This window comes from Melozone crissalis, unplaced genomic scaffold, assembly GCF_028551555.1.
Source record: "Melozone crissalis strain CALT ecotype California unplaced genomic scaffold, PUWL_Pcris_2 ptg000057l_1, whole genome shotgun sequence".
Lineage (NCBI taxonomy): Eukaryota > Metazoa > Chordata > Aves > Passeriformes > Passerellidae > Melozone > Melozone crissalis.
This window is the reverse complement of record NW_026535835.1, coordinates 8,248,291-8,266,718: the sequence shown is the minus strand read 5'-3', so window position 1 is coordinate 8,266,718 and position 18,428 is coordinate 8,248,291. Positions and strand designations below refer to the sequence as shown.

The following is an 18,428-nucleotide window of genomic DNA, read 5'->3' as shown; positions in this document are numbered from 1 at the left end:
TCCACTGAAGCTCTGCCCTGCTCTGCAAGTCCCTGTACAATGGCACAAACAGGATTGCTTGTGAGGCTTTAAAAAATGCAAGAGCAGTGTGTTGCATCTGCGTAGGATGAAAAAGCCTGCAGTAAATGAAGCTTCACTGAAGCAAGGAATGGCCACTCCATGCTGCAGAGACTGTCCCTCTTTATCTCAAAGCTGCATTTTTTCCACTTTCTTTGTGTTATTTAGCTTTGCCCTCTGGCTGCGTTGTTTATTGCTGCAGTATTCCAGGACAGGTAAAAAAAAAAAAAAAAAAAAAAAACAAAAAACCCAACAGATTGACACTCATGTGACTGCTCCAGTTTCAGGGGGAAGGTATGTGAGGGCAGCCATGTGCTCACACTATCCAGTTACGGTTTTGTGCTGGGGTTATAGCAACTAGGATATGTTTTCCAGCTGTAAAATAAAAACCCCCTGCCTGCTTTTAGTCACAACAACAAGTGTGTGTTGCTCTTTGGGACTGTCATACTTCCTGGGGTTAGTTAAACTGTCCCCTCCCTCTGTTGATAAACACAGCAAGGCTGAGCCAGGCCTGTTTCTGTTATTAGTTATAGATAAGTTACAGGAAAGCAGTGTTTGGGATCTCCTGTGCCTGGTGCAGCTTGTGAACCAACAGCAGTTTTATACCCAAGTCTGGAGAGCTGGTGGGAGGTGTGGGGGACTCCTGGCCAAAGCTGGTGTGGGTACAAGCACTGGGAATGTTTCCCAGGAAGGTCAAGAGGCAGCTGTGGGCTCTGGGAAGGGAAGTGGGCTCCTGTTCTCTGACTGCACCTCATGCAGATGGTCAGACTGGGGAAGTGTCAGATTGGGAGATAGCACAGCACACCTCTGCCACTGATGCTTGACATCTGGTTTGGTCCTCAGATCTGTCCCAGTTGCTCACACTGGAGGGTAATTCTGACTTTCAAAAATCAAATGTGCAGCAAAGAGATGGGTCTGAGCACTGAAGTGCCCTCAGAAAACACCAGCAGCTCCCCAGGCTGTATGAGCGGAGATGTCAGATGACATTCCATGCAGATCCCAAGCAAGAACCTGCCTCAGGGACAAGCCTGTTTCTGCTGCCAGTGTCAAACTGCTCCCAAACCCACTGGAGATGGAGCATGTGCACCCCAGGACGTGCCTTTGGCCTCTGGTCTTGACCCTCCTCTCCTGTGTCAGGACCTGATTCTGCCCTGTGTCACACGGGGAGATTGTCACTGATTATAGGGTTGGAAAGCCAAATCTGCAATGGGTTATTTTCCTTAGCTGTTGGGCACCCACAACTGAACTGGCACGTGGTAATTAGCTCAGTACCATCTGTTAATTAACTTACAGTGGCCACTGGATGTGTCTGGGAGCGCCTGCTCCTGCTAGCAAGGGACTGGAGGGTTTTTGCAAGATCTGCAACTCCAAGGAGGTTTCTGTGGTTTCTGTGTTCCTCCTAGGGGCAATGGGTGGAAACACATCCCTGTGGCCATGGCCACTCAGCAAACCCTGGCAGCCTGGGCTAGCTCTGGCGTTTCATGGCAAGAAGTTGCCTGCAGTGCTCTCTGTAAGCCCAGGTGCATGGGTTGGGGATTTTGGCAGGTGGAGTTGAGGAAGGTGATGCAATGCCACTGGCAGTTATTTGGCCTTTTGATGGTTCAGACTTTCCTAAAGGGGCTTTCCAGGAGCTGGAGGAGTTCTGAGCTTCCTTCCTGTGGAAGGTGGGTGGTAATTTGGGCTGTGTGTTTACTGTTGAGGACGTCTTGTGTGTTTTTGCACACACCCGCCTCTACTCATCCCACCCTTTCCCTTGCTTACAAGAGCCAGTTATTGATTACTGAAACTATTAAGAGAAGGAACCACGAGGGAAATGGGACTTTATGGAAATGGGACTTTATTCAGTGTCCACCACCTGCTTGTGTCCAGCACAAGAGGTTCTCTCTCTTCTGGTCACCTCTCACCTGCTAGCAAATGGAAAAGTGTTGGCTGAGAAAGGAGGACCAAGTTCTGCAGTCATTTAAACATTGCATTTGAGTGGATGGATTCAGTACTACTGAGGAATAGGGAGGGCTGTGTGGAGCAGAATGGTGCCATGGAATTTAGCTCCTGGAAAGTGGCTCCTTACTGGGTCAACTTCTCTAGCAGCAGGTCTGGCCCTGAACTGTTCAGGTGAAGCCACAGCTGTGGTCAGTGACTCCAGCATTTGGCACAGTTTCTGCTGTAGGTTGTGTCCTCTTACAGCCAGGTGGATCTGGCTGTGGTATGTAGAAGTTACTCACTGTTTTCTTTTGCTCTCCTTCCCTGCAGCAAACAGCGGCACAACAAACTGTGGCGCTCACACTCGGACAGCGACCTCTCGGATCACCACGAGCCCATCTGCAAGGCTGGGCTGGAGCTGAACAAAAAGGAGATCACCACCTCAGCTGACCAGATCTCAGAGGCCAAGACCAATGACAACCAGCAGCCCATGTCTCCCATCTACTCAGCTGAGCTGGACAGGGAGCAGCAGCTCCCAGAGGACACAAACATGATTGAGGACGTGTGTGTGAAGGAGAGAAGGATCCACTTAGAGTTTACTTGCAGAGACTTCCACACTGAGCAGATGGAGGACAAGCTGAACCTGAACAATATCAATGGCTGTACGGCAGGGTGCTGTGTAGACTCTGTCCCTTCTGACAACTGCCGTGCTTCTGAGGCCTTAATGCAGCTCCAGCACCCTTTGGAAATAACAGAGTTTCCTGATCTGACAGTGGATGATCTGGAAAAAGATGCCCTTAAGCCTGATATGAACGTGCACTTGGTTCCCATGGAAGAATTCACTTCATGCTTAAAAGACTTCCCCCAATCCCCAAACCAGAATTCCCTAGGTCCCCAACAGAACCCTCAGCCCGAAGTGACAGACCTCAGCACAGACAGGATCGATTTCTTCAGCGCTTTGGAGAAATTCCGCTCCCGAACCTGCTCCCATTCCAGGCCAGAGGAGCAGGGCACTGGGAGGAATGGGGTCTCCAGGGTGCCCGTGCTGGAAGTGCCACCTGCTGCAGATGGGGGTGCAGATGCTCAAAGGAGCAGCCCTGGAAACTCTCCTCAGCCATCCGATGACTCTTCCACAGATGAAGAGCAACAAAAGGTTAAAATAACTTGCTCAGGTTTTTTAGGAACTGCTGCTCGACCCTGTTTTCTGCTCTGGGGTGGCCGTGGATGGGATTTTCTAGCCCTGCTTTCACTGGACATAGTGTTTGGGGAGGGATTGCTAGATGCTTCTCCCTTCCTTCCCTTTTAGATACTTGCCCTTTTCTGCACTTTTTCCTTAAACATCAGTTTGCTGGCATTGGCAAGGCCATGAGCCGACCTTGACCTGACCTGCTGTGCTGTTCTCATGAGAAACTTATTTTTGAGTTTTGCATCAGGAGAGCAGAAAGGTGGGACTTGACCCACTAATATAGCTAGATCCTGAGCCCAGCCAACATCCCAAATCTGACTTGAGAAATCCACCAAAGAACAGGGCAAAACTGGCCCTTTTCCCTGGTTGGGAAGCACCAGCATTGGGGTAGTAAATCAAGGCAGGTGTAGAACTTCCGCTGCTGGAGGAAGAAATTAACCTGTCCAGGTCTGGAGTGATGGGATTGGTCATGGCTCACTTCTCCTGGGTAGAGAGATGGTCTTGACAAAATTTAGTAACCTCTAAATTTAGGTACCTTTTTCTCATAATTGCTTTTCAGCCTCCAGGACTCTCACAGGGATTGATGATGTCCGGGGCCATCATTTTCTGGGAGCTTCTCTTATTTAAATTCCATCCTGCATTGCTTGAATCTTTTCCATCTCCATGTGAGGCAGTAAGGCTCTTCCAAATATAATAGGCCAATGCTCTCTCCTGTGATTTAGCAGAGAGTGTCTGTGGGGACTGGGAGTCACCCTGGCCATTTCCTCTGGGAAATCAGAGCATTTGGTCATTCTTTTTGCTGTACTTCTGTCTGCTCCATACATGAGCAGAATTTGTCATGTTTTCAGTTCAGAATGGTATTTTAGCAGTATTAGGTTTCTTTTTGTTGGTTGGACTTTTCTTCATTTAGAAAAACAAAAAAGCCACCTTTCCTTGGAGTTTGTTGAAATTAAGGTTCTTAGATCTTAGACTAAGTGACAATCCAGCCTGGAGTGTGTTAAATTCAGTCTCAGAGACAGTAAAAAACCTACATAAGTGATCACTGCTCTTGTGATCTGTCTGTGCACACTGCCACAAGCTTTTTTGTTCCTTTGGGGATGTGCACCCCTATTTTCTCTAACCTGCTGCTGTTTGCTCCGTGTCAGCGCAGCTGATGCAATTTGTAATTCTCGTGTTTGTGTGTTGCAGGAGGTCCCTGAGCTGCCTGGTGCAGGTCATCTCACGAGATCCCACTCAGAAAATGCCATTTCTGTGAAGGAAATTATCACAGAGATTGAGTCAATCAACCAGGGAGCAGGACCTGCCCAGCAGAAAGAGGGTTCAGCCAACCTCAGCCAGACACCAAAGAGGAACACGGTGCATGACCTGCCAGTAGAGGTGATTTGGGCATCAGAAAAGTTGGAACAGAGCGAAGGAGCCTGTGCTGGACACCAGGAGAAGGAGAAGGACCCTCTGCCAGCTGAGCAGGAAGAAGCCCCATCTCTGCAGCTGTCTTCTGGTAGATCAGACCTGGAGGAAAGCAGCTCTGGTGGGGAGCAGCAGGAGCCTCGTGGCCCCACCAAGCCCGAGCCCAAGTGGTGCCCCGGCTCGGTGCGGCGAGCCACGCTGGAGTTCGAGGAGCGCCTGAGGCAGGAGCAGGAGCACCAGCACGCGGCCCCAGCCTGCGCTTTACCCACCCGCAAGAACTCCAGGAACGACTTCCCTGCTGCCGAGCTCCTGCCCCGGGGCAAGAGCGAGGAGCCGCCCCTGGAGCTGGCTCCGGAGGGGGACAAGGCGCAGGAGGAGCCGCTGCAGCCTCCCAGGGCAGAGCAGCCCGTGGGCAGACCCCTGCCTGCCCCCCTCGGGGCCCCTGCCCAGGAGTCCCTGCCCGCAGAGCCCAGCCCGGGGCAGGAGGCAGCAGCACAGGAGCACAGGACCGTGGTCTCGTTTGATGGGACGGAGGAGCCATCCCTGCCCTCCCTCCTCCCAAAGAGAATTGAAATCATCGAATACACCCTCACGGTCAAGCCTGCGGAGCAGCACCCCCACACAAGCTGTGAGCAGGGCGGGCTGGCCCCGGCCACCCCGTCTCTGGATGAAAACTTGAACCCCTCGATGTGCTTGGAGAAGGCTCCAGCGGATCCCTCACCGCCGGAGCACGCGGTACGCAAGCAGGCTGCCCTCACCCTGGGCAGCCCCAGCAAGGAGGGCAGTGGGAGATCTGCTCACCTCGGTGCTGCTTCTCCCTCTGCCCAGGCGACCTGTCCACCTTCAGCCAGCCTCGAGCGCTCTCCTTACCCCTGTGTCATTCGCCTGGAAGGTGTCACCGAGCAGAGCACGAGCACAGATGATGAGCCGGTCACACCCTGTGGCACCGAGGGAGATGCGACTCTGCCCTTCAGGGACAGTCCCAAACCTCTCAGTGCTGGCACCTCAAGGCAGCAGAGCAGCGAGGACTTCAGCAGGCAGCGTGCTGCAAACATGGACCTTCTGGACATCTCGTTCCTGTGTTACAGCCTCCCCCACAGCTCCAGCAGCCTCAGCGTGGAGGAGCACTCCAGCAGCCCCGGGCCGGTCAAGCAGCGGGCCAAGGAGATCGAGGCTCGGATCCGGCACGCAGGGCTCACCAGACCCTCCCACATGAAGCGCTCGGCATCCCTGGCCAAGCTGGACTGCCTGGAGCTCTCCAAGGACGACTTACACGACAGGGAGTCGGCCTCTTCCAATGCCAACCCCGTGCTCCTCACCTGCGTTGCCCTGGGTCGAGGCTTTTGTGGGGGGAGGTCGGAGAGGGGCTCGGAGAGCGCGTGTGGGAAGCATCGCCTCTCCTCCCCAGAGCCCACCAGGCATTTTGTGGAGCAGCTCAGAACAGCCGAGTGCATTGCCCAGAGCATGCCCGTGGAGAGGCCGCTGGCTCAGTACGCCAAAGAGTGCAGCTCCAGCCAGCAGAGCTTGTGCTCCAGTGCAGATCCAACGTGGACTAGCTCCAGGGAGAGCCCTCCGCTGCTCCAGGTGCAGGTCCTGGACTCCTTGTCTCCATCTCAAGCTCTGGCTGTTGCCCCACGGCAGCAGCACGGGAGAACTCACCCTCTGAGGAGGCTCAAAAAGACCAATGACAAAAAGCGGACAACCAATCCCCTCTACAACACGATGTGATCCTGGGCCCTTGGCTGTGATTTCTTACCCAGAACCTGTGGTGTTGCTTTCACACAAGGGGCAGGTGTAATATAAGGAACATGCACTTTATTGGTTAATTTTATATATATTGTCATTTTACTGTTCCTGGCGCATGTAGGTGTGGGTTGGTTCTTCTGTGTGTGACTCTGACTGCAGGACTGTTTGGGTTTTTTTTAAGTTTAACTCAGATAACCTCAAATGTTCTTTTTTTGTTGTTGTTGTTGTTGATAGTTTGTTTTAAAAGAACACCTTTATCATGAGAAAATGGAAGTTGGATTGCTTTGGCGAGGTGGAGTTTTTGCTTACAACCAGATCCTAGTTCCTGACTTGAATTTTCCCCATGCCTTGAAATGGTGCTGGGCAGTTGGTGGGGTGAGAGCCCCTGTAAATGTGAAGATTGTGCCAAGGTCCCTTTGTTTGGCCTTTCTTTTATTCTGCAAACTGGAACTCCACCGTGCTGGCAGATCCCTCACAAAACTGCTTCAGGACAAACACCCTGGGCTCAGTTCAGCTGGTGCTTCCCCATGAGGAGCACAGAGGGGTAAATCTTCCCAGTGGATGGGCTCTAACAATCCTGGGCAGCACCAAGACCAGCTCTCCCATCTGCCATGGGGCACACAGAGCTCTCTGCTCTGTGCTGAGGTGGGGCAGAGCTCCTCCAGGAGCTGCCAGGTTCACCTCTACCCCTAAAGCCAGTGTTCTTTTAAAACAAACGTCTCATTAGGGTTTTAACCCTCCCATTACTTGAATACTGCTGTGGGCCTTCCAAGTTCATGGCCATATCATCTGTCCTCTGCCCTCTGCCCCAAAGCTGTTCTTGTGCTGCCTGAGTTTCCCTCTCCCCTCTGCCATGCTCACGGGTGTTTCTGGTGGCTCCCAAAACTTGAGCTGTTTTTGTTACATGACATACTGCCCTTAATGCATAGCTTTGTCCTCTCTGCTGTCACTCCTAACTCTAGACCCAGAGGGAAATATTTTCTGGAAGTTTATTCTTTTTTTTCTTTTTTTTTTCTTTTTTTTTTTTTGCCTAAATTGTATATATGATATTTATATTTTTTTTGGTCTTTTCTATGTTTTTTTTTTTTTTTAAAGAAGGGCAAGACTGCATTCTGTAAACTGGAAAACAAACCCACGTGACTCAAACTCAGTGCTGTTCTTTGTGATCTGCACAGACATGGGAGTGGATTTGACATTATGAGCTGTCTTCCCTTTCCAAAAGTGAGCCTGGATGCCAAATGTGTCCCTTCTCCTCCAGTCCTGTGTGAACCCCCCTTGTCCCACTGTGGGAGGGGCACTGTGTGTCTGTCTGTCCATCTCCTTCCTGCTGGAAGTTGGGTGCCAGGGGTGCCAGTTGGACATGGAAAGCCTTTGGCTGCTCAGAGCCATTCTGCAGGCTCTTGCTTCCCTGGAGAAACTCTGGGTGAAGGCTCTGCTCCAAATTTCAGCGAATTGTTTTGTGTTTTCTGAGCAGTTTGGCTAAATCAAAGCTCCTCATTTCTAGCAGTGTGCATCAGCAAGTTGTCCCTGTGCTGTAGGAGCAGAGGGAAAGGCCAAGGGGAGCTCTGGGTCCTGTCCACAGTCCCGTGGCAGATCCTGTCTGAGCTGTGCTTGGCTGGGGCCCAGACGTGCCCTCTGGGAAGGAGCAAAGCAACAAGGAGATGCAGAGTGGCTCGGGCTGCTGAAGCCCAGCATGGAGAGGACGTGGTGTGGGAGGAGCAGCAGCCAAGCCCATGCCTAGAAAGCAGCCCTGAAGCTGCAAAGTCCTGCAGGCTCAGATGGGACAAACTCCCCTGAGCTGGAGAGGAGCGCACGGCGCTGGAGCTCTCTGGAGTATTGGGAAGCAGCATCTGCCTGCCCTGGGGAAGGGCTGTGGGGTATCCTCAGCCTGTTTGGCAAGGTAATGCCACCTTGCTGCCCTCCTGCAGCCCCCAGGGTCCTCCTGTGCTGCCTTGCAGCCTGGGCAAGGTCTGTGAGTCTGTCTGTGCTCCAGCAGCCGTGAGCACTGTCCCTCCCTTTCCTCAGCTCTGGCAGGGGGCTGTTACCCCTGCTGGAGCACAGCCCTGTCCTGGGTCACACAGCACGTCTTCCCAGGCCATGTCAGTCACTAGAAGTCACCCAAGCCCCTGGCCCAGGAGGCCAGCTATTTCTTTGGGACACTGGAAGACATGTGGCTTCTCCTAGCCCGCTCCAGCTGGCTCCGGAGCAGGGCAGGCACTGTGCAAAGGCCAAGTGGTTCATGTCATCTGCAGAAGGACAGGTTCAGTCCCTGCCTCCCCCACAAACTTCATCAGGCCCCACTGCCCACAGTTCTGGCCCCAAGGACAGGCCTGCCTGCCCCTCAGGGGTGGAAGGCCCTGGTTGCCCCCAGGCTGCCTTGCACTTGAGGGTGCATGCTTGGCTGGCAGCATGTCCTGGTGACAAGGATCTGCTCAGGAGGGAAAAGCCCTGTGTGGAATTGTTTCCCTTGAGAAGGCAGGAGGAGGAAAAGGATTGGGTTTCTTTGCCCAGCTTGATCTCAGGAGAAATGCCCTCTGGGAAGGGTCTTCAGTGCAGACCAGAAATGCTGCTTCCTTCCAATACTCAGCTGCTCTCCGGGTGCTTCAGCTGGGGAGAGCAGCAGAGGGGCAGAGGCCCCTGCAGGGAGGTGCTTTGCTGTCCCTTGTCCTTGGCTCTGGCCCAGCACAACTGGTTTTTCTCTGAGGAGGCTGTGGGCAGGCACAGGGAGTCAGGAATGGTGGTTCTCTTGCAGAGTGATGAAGGCCTTGGAGGTCTGGAGGCTCTGAGCAGGATGGCAGGAAGGGGATGGACTGGAGGGGTATGGACCTCCTTTTCCAGTGTCTGGGCAATGAAGCCACCAAGGCCCTGGCATCAGAGGTCTCTGCTGGGGACAATTGTCCCTTCTCCATGCTGGTGGCTCTTGGGAGGTGAAGTCTCTCCTGGTTCCTGCAGCCACCCCACAAGAGCTTCTTGTGACCTGCTGAGCACCGCAGGGAGCAGCAGCACCTCCAGGGTGCTCAGCAGCTGACAAGCCTCGCGGGTAGAGGGGGTTTGGGAGAAACGTGTTGTTTTAAGGGCATTTTTGTACAAAGCAACTGTTCTTTGGTCTCTGGCGAAGCCTCTCTGAGGACACTTTATTGTTTACATTGACTCCTGTACAATATCCCAGCCATGGCTGCCCCGTCCCGGCCGTACTGTAACGTGTGAGCCTTGCACAAACGGGCTGTGTGTGCGTGAAACTGGTTTTACACTGCGTTCTGTTGCACTCGGTGGTGTGTGTGGGTGCTCTGTGTGTGAGTGTGAGTGTGTGTCTGGTCTGCTTGAGAAGTTGTGACCTGTACAAATCTCTCCCCTCTCGGCCCTTTCCTGGGGGCGCAGTCCCAGCGGTGGCAGGAGGTGACACCCAGGACACTGGGATGTTTAAACTGAGATTAGCTCAGTGTCCCTCTGCCAGCCAGGGCCTGGTGGAAGGGATCCCACCCCACCTCCGGCTGCTCCGGGGACCTCCTGGGAGGAGCGAGCTGGGGATCCATGGCCACAGGGGCACCGCACCCGCCGGGGGCTCCAGGAGCCTCGCAGCTCTCTGGCAGGAGGAAGCCATACCCGCCACAGGGCCCTGCTCCCTGCACGGTGCGTCCTGCCTTAACTCGGGCCCGGCTCCACACAAACACCCCCAGTTCTCCCCAGGGGAGGGGCCCCGAGCCCTCGGTGTGGGGCAGAGGCAGGTGCTGGCCTGGGGCAGGGCTCGGTGCCAGAGGTGCTAACAGCCCGCCCACGCTACAGACAGCTCTGTTGGCACGAGAGAAGGTGCCAGTGCCTTTTATTTTCCTTTCTGGAGGTGTGACGTCCGTGCGCTGGTTTGTAGGGATTGTCCAGGGCCGAGCAGCTGGCGGTGGGGCTGCGAGTTAGGGAGGGGAGTGCTTCTGTCTGCCCCTCCTGGATCTTCCTTGGTGGCTGGGATCGTCCCCTTTCCCCCTAAAGACTTTATGACCGATGCGCTCAGCTGTTTTTAAATGTGAACTTGTGCACTGATGTGCAGATTCAATGTTCTTGTTACCGAATGAATAAAAGTTTTATTTTGAAGATGACAAAGGCGTGTGGCTTCCTGTTTGGGATTGGGACTGAGGGTGAGGGAGTGATCTGTGCTGCTCTCAGAGCATGAGGTGGCAGTGGGGTCTGGAAAGCAAGAGCAGGGTTGTTCCCTCTCATGGATGGGCCCATCCTGTCCCAAGTGATGGAGCCATGCTTCCAAGAGGTACTTCCAAGCCACACTGCAGTTGCAGGGAAGATTCCAAGGGTCGTGTATTTAAAACTCTCAGGATGCTGCAAGTGCCCTCCTTGCACTGCTGCAGACACAGGAGCTGTGAGGAGGGTTCTGGGTTGAAGCTCCAAGGGGGATGTGAGGTTTTAGCTGGACACTGGACAGCTTGTCTCTGGTTTTGGTTTTGCTCCATTGTGGCAAGAAAGGCAGTGTGAGGGTCTCTGTGCCCTTGCTGTGAGCAAGGGACTTCAGAAAGCCAAATTCCCTGGGCTCAGCCTCACCTTCCATGCAGGAGTTTCCCACCAGGCCAGAACTGAGTGGGCACCAGGGTGTGGGGCCAGGGCGGCAGGGCTGTCACTGCAGGGCTGTCACTGTGGGTCTGGCAGTGTCTCTGGGTTGCCCCTTCCGCTCCTCCTCCCCCCAGCACCACCTGGGGAAAAACTTCCCAGGACCTTCACTTGCTGGGGATGTCTTGGAGTTAAGGACACGGGACACGGAGTGAGCCAGGGCTGTGGTGGGACAGGGCGAGCAAGGGGGGCCTCTGCAGCCCCTTCCCTCCCTGCCACCCCTTTGGCCGGGCAAACAAGGATGTCACCTCTTCCCTGCCTTTTTGCCAGCTGCCCCCTCCTGCCCGCTCAGCCAATGCTCGTCCAGCTCCACACGGTGCCCTTGTAGGGTCCAGGGCTTCGCTGCCTTTCCAGGAACCACCGCTCCCCTCCCTCTGGTCCCTGAGCCCTACAATCCCTTAATCCCCTTGGGCCAGGGCATCCCTGCAGGGCTGGGCTTCACTGAATCCCAAATCTGATTCCTGGATGTGCCTGTAACCATCCTGCTGGGCTGGGGCTGAGGTGGGCTTGCAGACCCTTTTATCCTGGGGCAGGTGGGGACCCGTGAGTGTCGGGAGCCTCAGGAGCAGCCCATGGCCGCGGTCCCTGTGGGGCTGGGCTGGCCCCGGGCTGTGCGGGACCCACGGCAGGGTCACAGCCCTGTGCAGAGGTGACCCCCGGGGTGATGCCCCGCCCCTGGGTCTCTCCCAGTACTTCAGAAAGGCTCGGGGGGCTCCTCCTGCCCCCATCTCCCCGCCCGAGGGGCTCCCCGCACCGAACCGGGGGCTGGGGGCACCCTTGGGACCCCCCCGCATTCAGGGTGGGATCGGGGGGCGGCCGTGGCGGGGCTGCCCCGACCCCGCGGGCAGAGCGGGGGGCCGGGCAGGGCGCGGGGCAGGCGGGGCCGGGCCGGGCCCCCCCTCCCGTCCCTCCCGTCCCTCCGGTGCCCGCCGCGGGGGGGCTGAGCCGGCCCCGCCGCCCGGCTCGGCTCAGCTGTTCTCTGCGGCAGCGGCACCGCGCGGGGCCGAGCCCAGCCCAGCCCAGCCCAGCCGAGCCGAGCGGGGCCGGGCGGAGCGGAGCCCAGCGGAGCCCAGCGGGGCCGGGCCGGGCCGGGCCGGGGGGAGCGGAGCGGGGCTGAGCGCGGCCGGCGGGCGGAGCGGAGCCGAGCGGGCGCAGCGCGGAGCGGGCGCGGAGGAGCCGCCGAGCGAGCGCAGGTGGGAGCCGGGTGCGGGGCGGGGGCGGCGGGAGCGCCGTGGGGAGGGACGGGGGGACGCGGGGAGCGGGGCTGAGCCCCCCGGGCCCCGGCCCCTCGCCGCCCGCCGGCGGAGATGGCTATATTTGGACAGTGACCTCTGGTCGTTCCCGAGCAGTCGCTGCGGATTCAATTGTGGCAACGTAATGGCACGGCCGGGGAGCGGGGAGCGGGGCTGTCCTGCCCGCACCCTGCCCGTATCCTGCCCGTACCCCACCTGCACCCCACCGCTCTTTGCCGGCATCCCATCCCACCCCGCCTGCACCCCACCCAGCTCTCACGCCTGCCCCCCGCACCTGCACCCTGTTCCGCCCTGCCTGCACCTTGCCAGCGCCCCACCTGCTCCTGCCAGCCCTTCCTGCACCCCACACGCTCCCTGCACCCTGCTCAACTCCTCCTGCACCGCGTCTGCCCCCAGCTGCACCCAGCCCAGGCAGCCAGGCCGTCCCTTCCTGCCCTGCATGCGGACACCCCGCACTCTGCTCCCGCTGGCGATGGTTGAGGTGCTGGGGGAGCGTCCCCTCGGAGCCTGCTCGCTCCTCCCCGGGGCTGGGGACCGTCCTCGACACTGAGGGGTGACACCGGCAGTGCCGTGGTGCAGCCCCGCTCGGTATCCAGGCTCTGGGCCCCTCAGACCCAGCTCAGCCAAGCCAGGGATGATGCTGAAGTGCCGTGAGGACTCCGGGGACACTCAGCGACTGGGCAGATGTGGTTTGGCAGGTGCTGCATGTGCCCTGTGCAGAATGCACCGGCTGGGACTGGAGGAGCAGATCTGCTCCTGCCTCTGCCCCACCGGCTCTGTGGGCTGGGGACAGGGGTGCCTGGCCGTGCTTTGGTGGCTGGATGTGGCTCCTGACAAAGGCTGTGTGCACCCAGAAGAGCACAGCGGATTCCCCAGGGCAGCCAGGGGCTCATGGGTGCTGCAGAGCCCCAGCTCCGAGGGTTTTGTGGTGCTGAGTGCCTCAGTGTCCCCCTGGGGCAGGTCCCAGGAGCAGCACAGGCTGGGGGCTGAGGTGGGTGCCTGTGGGCATCGTGCCCAGCTGTGGCTGAGGGCTGGAGACCCCACTGAGGCCACAAAGGGGCTCCTCCACGCCCCAGTGTGCCTGTGGGGCTGTGCCAGGTCCTGCCCTTGCCCAGGTGGGGGTGCAGAGTGGGTGCCAGGGATGGGTGGCATGGGACAGGGATCCATGGGGCGAGGCGTGAGCCCCCAGCAGGCAGCTCTGCAGGCACAGCCTGACCCCCCTCCCGCTGCTGGGTCAAGCCAGGCAACCTCAGGCCACTGATGCAGGACAAGGGGACAGGACACAAGGGGACAAGCTGTGACCTGGTGCACGGCGCCTTTATGTCCACCCCAAAGTCCCCTCCACCCTGCTGCTCTGCTGCAGCAGCTCATGTGCCAACCCCAGTGCCAGCCACGGGGCACGGCACAGCTGTGGGGAGCAGCACAGCCTCAGGGCATGGCACAGCTTTGGGACATGGCACAACTTTGGGACCTGGCACAGCTGTGGGGAACGGCACAGCCCCAGGGCATGGCACAGCTTTGGGACATGGCACAGCCACGGGGCATAGCACAGCTGTGGGGTACAGCACAGACTCAGGGCATGGCACAGCTGTGGGGTACAGCACAGCTTTGGGGTATGGCACAGCCACAGGACGTGGCACAGCTGTGGGGTATGGCACAGCTTTGGGACATGGCACAGCCATGGGGTATGGCACATCTGTGGGGTATGGCACAGCTGTGGGGTATGGCACATCTGTGGTACCTGACACATCTGTGGGGTATGGCACAGCCACAGGGCTTAGCACAGCTGTGTGTTATGGCATGGCCATGTCCCTGCCCAGTGTCACGGGGCTCTGGCCAGCAGCTGACAGCCCCCAGCCCCTGCAGCACCCCCCCATCCCTGCACAGGGGCTGCCCTGCTCCCTGCTGTGGGGTCGGGGCTGTGCCATCTCCCATCCTCATTCCCCGCCACCTCAGTGTCCCCAGGCTTCCCGCTGTGCCCAGAGTCTCTCGGAGCACGAGGCCTGAGGGGACTGAGCCCCTCCAAGCCGTGCCAGGAGGGGAGGAGGAGGTGGCCTGACTGTCCCCCAGCCATGAGCCGCCGCGTGGTGCGCCAGAGCAAGTTCCGGCACGTCTTCGGGCAGCCGGTGAAGGCAGACCAGATGTACGAGGACATCCGTGTCTCCAAGGTGACGTGTGACAGCTCCTTCTGCGCTGTCAACCCCAAGTTTGTGGCCATCATTGTGGAGTCCGGTGGTGGTGGCGCCTTCATTGTCCTGCCTCTTGCCAAGGTGAGTGGGGAGGGTGCTGGGGTTTGGTCACGCTGCTGAGATGTGTTGGGGGGAATGTGGTGATGGGTTTGGCTTTTTTGGGGACCTGCTGTGGCCCCAGAGCCCCTCAGCTTTGCCCCAACACCCCCTCCTCATGTGGGGGCTTAGGGCAGGAACAACCTGGGGGATCATTGGCCAAGGGGGACAGGCCCTGGGGTAAGTGAGGTGATCTGGAAAACCGCCAGCTGCCTTCCCCCAGCCCCAATTCCCTGGGGGCACAGCATGCCCAGGGGGCAGCACCAGTGGAGTGGGGGTCTGCCCTGCCAACCCTGGCAGAGAGACTGGGAGAGGGTCCCCAACCCCTCCCTGCCATCAGAGCAGACACAAAACACCTCTCGTGGGCCACAGGATTCTCCTCTGTCCCTGTGAGGCCTTGTGCCAGGTGAACCCCATTTGCCCCATGTGCCTCAGTTTCCACCTTCAAGGCAGGTACAAACCTCTGGCCACTGCCAGAATCCCCTGCACGTCCCCATTTGTGCCACAACCCACGTGCTGGCCAGGCTGGCCTTTGGGGGGTACCTGGCAGGGTCTCTCTCCTGGGGGGCTCACGCTGGTCCCTCACCATTGTTGCAGACAGGACGAGTGGACAAGAACCACCCGCTGGTGACGGGACACACGGCGCCCGTGCTGGACATCGACTGGTGTCCCCACAACGACAACGTCATCGCCAGCGCCTCGGAGGACACCACTGTCATGGTGAGGGGCTGGGCGCTGCGTGGGAGGGGTGGGAGGTGCAGGGGGAGCAATGCAGAGCATCGCCCCCCCTCGCTGCCTGTGAAGTGTCACTGGCCTATTTTTAGCCGCGGTGCCATGCGTTCGCGCTGGCGGCGGCTGCTCGCTCCATGATGCAGCAGTTTGTGCTAAATTTACCCTCCCTGGCGACTCAGCATGCAGGAATAGCTTGGGGGGGGAGCTGGGGGCTGCACCCCGGCCGTGCCCCCCTCCCTGTGCCCACCAGCGCCCCGAGGGCTGGGGATGCACCCCAGGATGGAGGCGCTTCTGGTGTCCCCTGGCCACCCTCCCCGCAGGCTGAGCCGGGATTAATGATGAGGTTAATTGGCTCCAAGGCCCTCATCCGCTTAGTGCTCACACACAGGGTGATCCCCAACACCCGCTCTGTCCCCCCCAGGTGTGGCAGATCCCCGACTATGTCCCCGTGCGCAACATCACGGAGCCCGTGGTGACACTGGAGGGACACTCCAAGCGGGTGAGCATCATCTCCTGGCACCCCACCGCCCGCAACGTCCTGCTCAGCGCAGGTAAGGGGGTCCCGGGTCGCCCTCCCCGGGGTCACAGGAGATCCATGGCGTGACAGCACCTGCCCCCCTGGGTCCTCTGCAGGCTGCGACAACCTGGTGATCCTCTGGAATGTGGGCACCGGGGAGATGCTGCTGGCTCTGGACGACATGCACACCGACCTCATCTACAACGTGGGCTGGAACCGCAACGGCAGCCTGCTGGTCACCACCTGCAAGGACAAGAAGGTCCGTGTCATCGACCCCCGCAAGCAGCAGATCATAGCGGTGAGTGCCCCTGCCGTGCCCCCCATCCCACCCCGGGATCCCCCCCAGTGCCTGCCTGACCCTACTAACCCCTCTCTGCGCGTCTCTGTGTTTGATTTAACCCGCTAACGCTGGCGCAGGAGAAAACCAAACCGCACGACGGCACCCGGCCCATCCGCGCCATCTTCGTGGCCGATGGCAAGATCTTCACCACGGGCTTCAGCAGGATGAGCGAGCGGCAGCTGGGCCTCTGGGACCTGGTACGGGACAGCAGCTCCAGCCTGGCCAGCGCCGATCCCGCAGATCTCAGCCAGGAGCGCTCTGGGGGCCGGGGATACTCTCTGGCAATGTGCGCTTAGGGAGCATCACGGAATGGGACTCAGCAGCTGTTTTGGGGGACAGATCCGGACCCCCTCCATGTTCCCCCCTCCCCATGCCCCGTGCTGACTGTGTCCCCCTCCCCCCAGGAGAGGTTTGCCCCCCACGAAGGGCTGAGGCCCGTGCGGGCCATCTTCACACGGGAAGGACACATCTTTACCACGGGCTTTACCAGAATGAGCCAGCGGGAGCTGGGCTTGTGGGACCCGGTAACGAGGCCGCATGGAGTGCTGCCCTGGGAACTTGGCCCCCCCAGACCCCTTGCTAACCCCCCCTGCCCCAGGATGCCGTGTCTGTGCATCCCCCTCCCAAAAGATGCCAAGTTCCCAAGTGTGCCGTGCAGTGTTGGGGTGGGGAGGGGGCTGGGAGTGCTGGGGAAGGGGGGTTCAGCCAGGCTGGGGGCACCCAGCCATGCAGGTAACCAGGAGTGGGGATGGGGGGCATGCCAAGCTGCCTGCCTGGGGGTTTGTGTGCCCCAGAGGGGACAAACCCTGTCCCCCAGTGTGCTGTGGCTAATGTGTGTGACTAACCATGGTGGGGGTTTTGGGGTCACTGCTCACACCCCTCCACCTTCGCTCCGGCCCCCCAGAATAACTTTGAGGAGCCCATTGCCCTGCAAGAGATGGACACGAGCAACGGGGTCCTGCTGCCCTTCTACGACGCCGATTCCAGCATTGTCTACCTCTGTGGGAAGGTAACCCCCCTTCCCCGGCGTGCACCCCAATGTCACCCCATCCCTGAGGGTGCCAGGGCTGGCTGACAGCTGTCCCCACCCCGCAGGGTGACAGCAGCATCCGGTACTTCGAGATCACGGACGAGGCTCCCTACGTGCACTACCTGAACACCTACAGCAGCAAGGAGCCCCAGCGGGGCATGGGCTTCATGCCCAAGCGAGGGCTGGATGTCAGCAAGTGTGAGATCGCCAGGTGAGAGCCAGGGGGGCTGGGGGGAGCCCGAGGGGGCAGGGGGCTCAGCTGGGCCCTGACTGCCTGTGCCCCACGCAGGTTCTTCAAGCTGCACGAGCGCAAGTGCGAGCCCATTGTCATGACGGTGCCACGCAAGGTGAGCCTGGGGCGGTCCCAGGGGAGATGGGGCCTGGGGAGACACCCCACATCTCACCACGGTGTCTCTGCCCCCGCAGTCAGACCTCTTCCAGGATGACCTGTACCCCGACACGCCAGGCCCCGAGCCAGCCCTGGAGGCAGATGAGTGGCTGTCGGGGAAGGATGCAGAGCCCATCCTCATCTCTCTGCGGGATGGGTACGTCCCCATCAAGAACCGGGAGCTGAAGGTGGTCAAGAAGAACATCCTGGACAGCAAACCCCCGCCAAGCCCCCGGCGCAGGCACTCCACCTGCGACTCAGACTTCTCTGTGAGTGTCCGGGGATCGGGACATGGCAGCAGGGCTGTCCCCCTGCTCTGGGGTGGCATGGGAGGGGCCTGACTCATCAGTGACCCTGTGTGTCCCCCCTCCCTGCAGCAGCCAGCCTTGGAGGAGGTGCTGGAGGAGATCCGTGCCCTGAAGGAGACGGTCCAAGCGCAGGAGAAGCGCATCTCCGACCTGGAGAACAAACTCGGCCAGTTCACCAACGGCACGGACTAGCGCGGCGGCCACGAGCACGGGCAGGGCCAGGACTGCCCCGGCCTGCCGGGGATTAAAGCCGAGTCCCCACCTTGGGCAGGAGCCCGGAACCGAGTTCTTTCCCCAGGAGCCGAGGGGGCAGGCAGGGGTCGGACCTGATCCCACCTCCACTGGCATCAGTGGCATCCTGCTCCATGGGCACCCACTGCAGCACCCGAGGGAGTGTCCTGCTCCATGGGCACCCACTCAGGGCCCACAGGCTGGGGCACAGCAGCCTCCCAGCACAGGGAGCTGCCGGCCCCCCCCCCCAGGCCGGGATGTGCTTGTGCACGGTGCTACCCCCCCACCCCATCACCCCCTCACCTCCCCCTGCCCCATCGGCCCCTCGGAGGGTGCTCCCACCCGGCTCTTTGCTCCTGCACCCCTTTAATAAAGGGCTCAGCCACCCTTGGCTGCGTGGCAGTACCAAGGATGAGGGAC

At 59.1% G+C, this 18,428-nt stretch overlaps 2 protein-coding genes across 4 annotated transcripts in view; both read left to right on the top strand.

Annotated features, from left to right (window-relative positions):
• SSH2 (slingshot protein phosphatase 2) overlaps nucleotides 1–10,394 on the top strand; it is a 90,128-nt gene extending 79,734 nt beyond the window's left edge. For both annotated transcript variants that reach the window (XM_054287127.1, XM_054287129.1), the window contains 2 exons: nucleotides 2,308–3,130; nucleotides 4,352–10,394. In XM_054287127.1, the coding sequence (XP_054143102.1) occupies nucleotides 2,308–3,130; nucleotides 4,352–6,298 (2,770 nt within the window). In that variant the 3' untranslated portion in view covers nucleotides 6,299–10,394. The remainder of the gene's footprint in view (nucleotides 1–2,307; nucleotides 3,131–4,351) is intronic.
• Nucleotides 10,395–12,098: 1,704 nt separating this feature from the next.
• Nucleotides 12,099–18,161, top strand: CORO6 (coronin 6). 2 transcript variants are annotated; one of them, XM_054287141.1, is made up of 11 exons: nucleotides 12,099–12,117; nucleotides 14,143–14,447; nucleotides 15,060–15,182; nucleotides 15,616–15,745; nucleotides 15,828–16,009; nucleotides 16,129–16,248; nucleotides 16,956–17,060; nucleotides 17,147–17,292; nucleotides 17,371–17,428; nucleotides 17,508–17,738; nucleotides 17,850–18,161. In XM_054287141.1, the coding sequence occupies exons 2-11, from the start codon at nucleotides 14,250–14,252 to the stop codon at nucleotides 17,967–17,969; spliced, it is 1,413 nt and encodes a 470-aa protein (XP_054143116.1). In that variant the 5' UTR covers nucleotides 12,099–12,117; nucleotides 14,143–14,249; the 3' UTR covers nucleotides 17,970–18,161. The 2 variants fall into 2 exon arrangements, with proteins under 2 accessions (XP_054143116.1, XP_054143114.1); XM_054287139.1 differs by lacking the exon at nucleotides 12,099–12,117 and having other exon boundaries at nucleotides 17,847–18,161.
• Nucleotides 18,162–18,428: the final 267 nt, after the last annotated feature.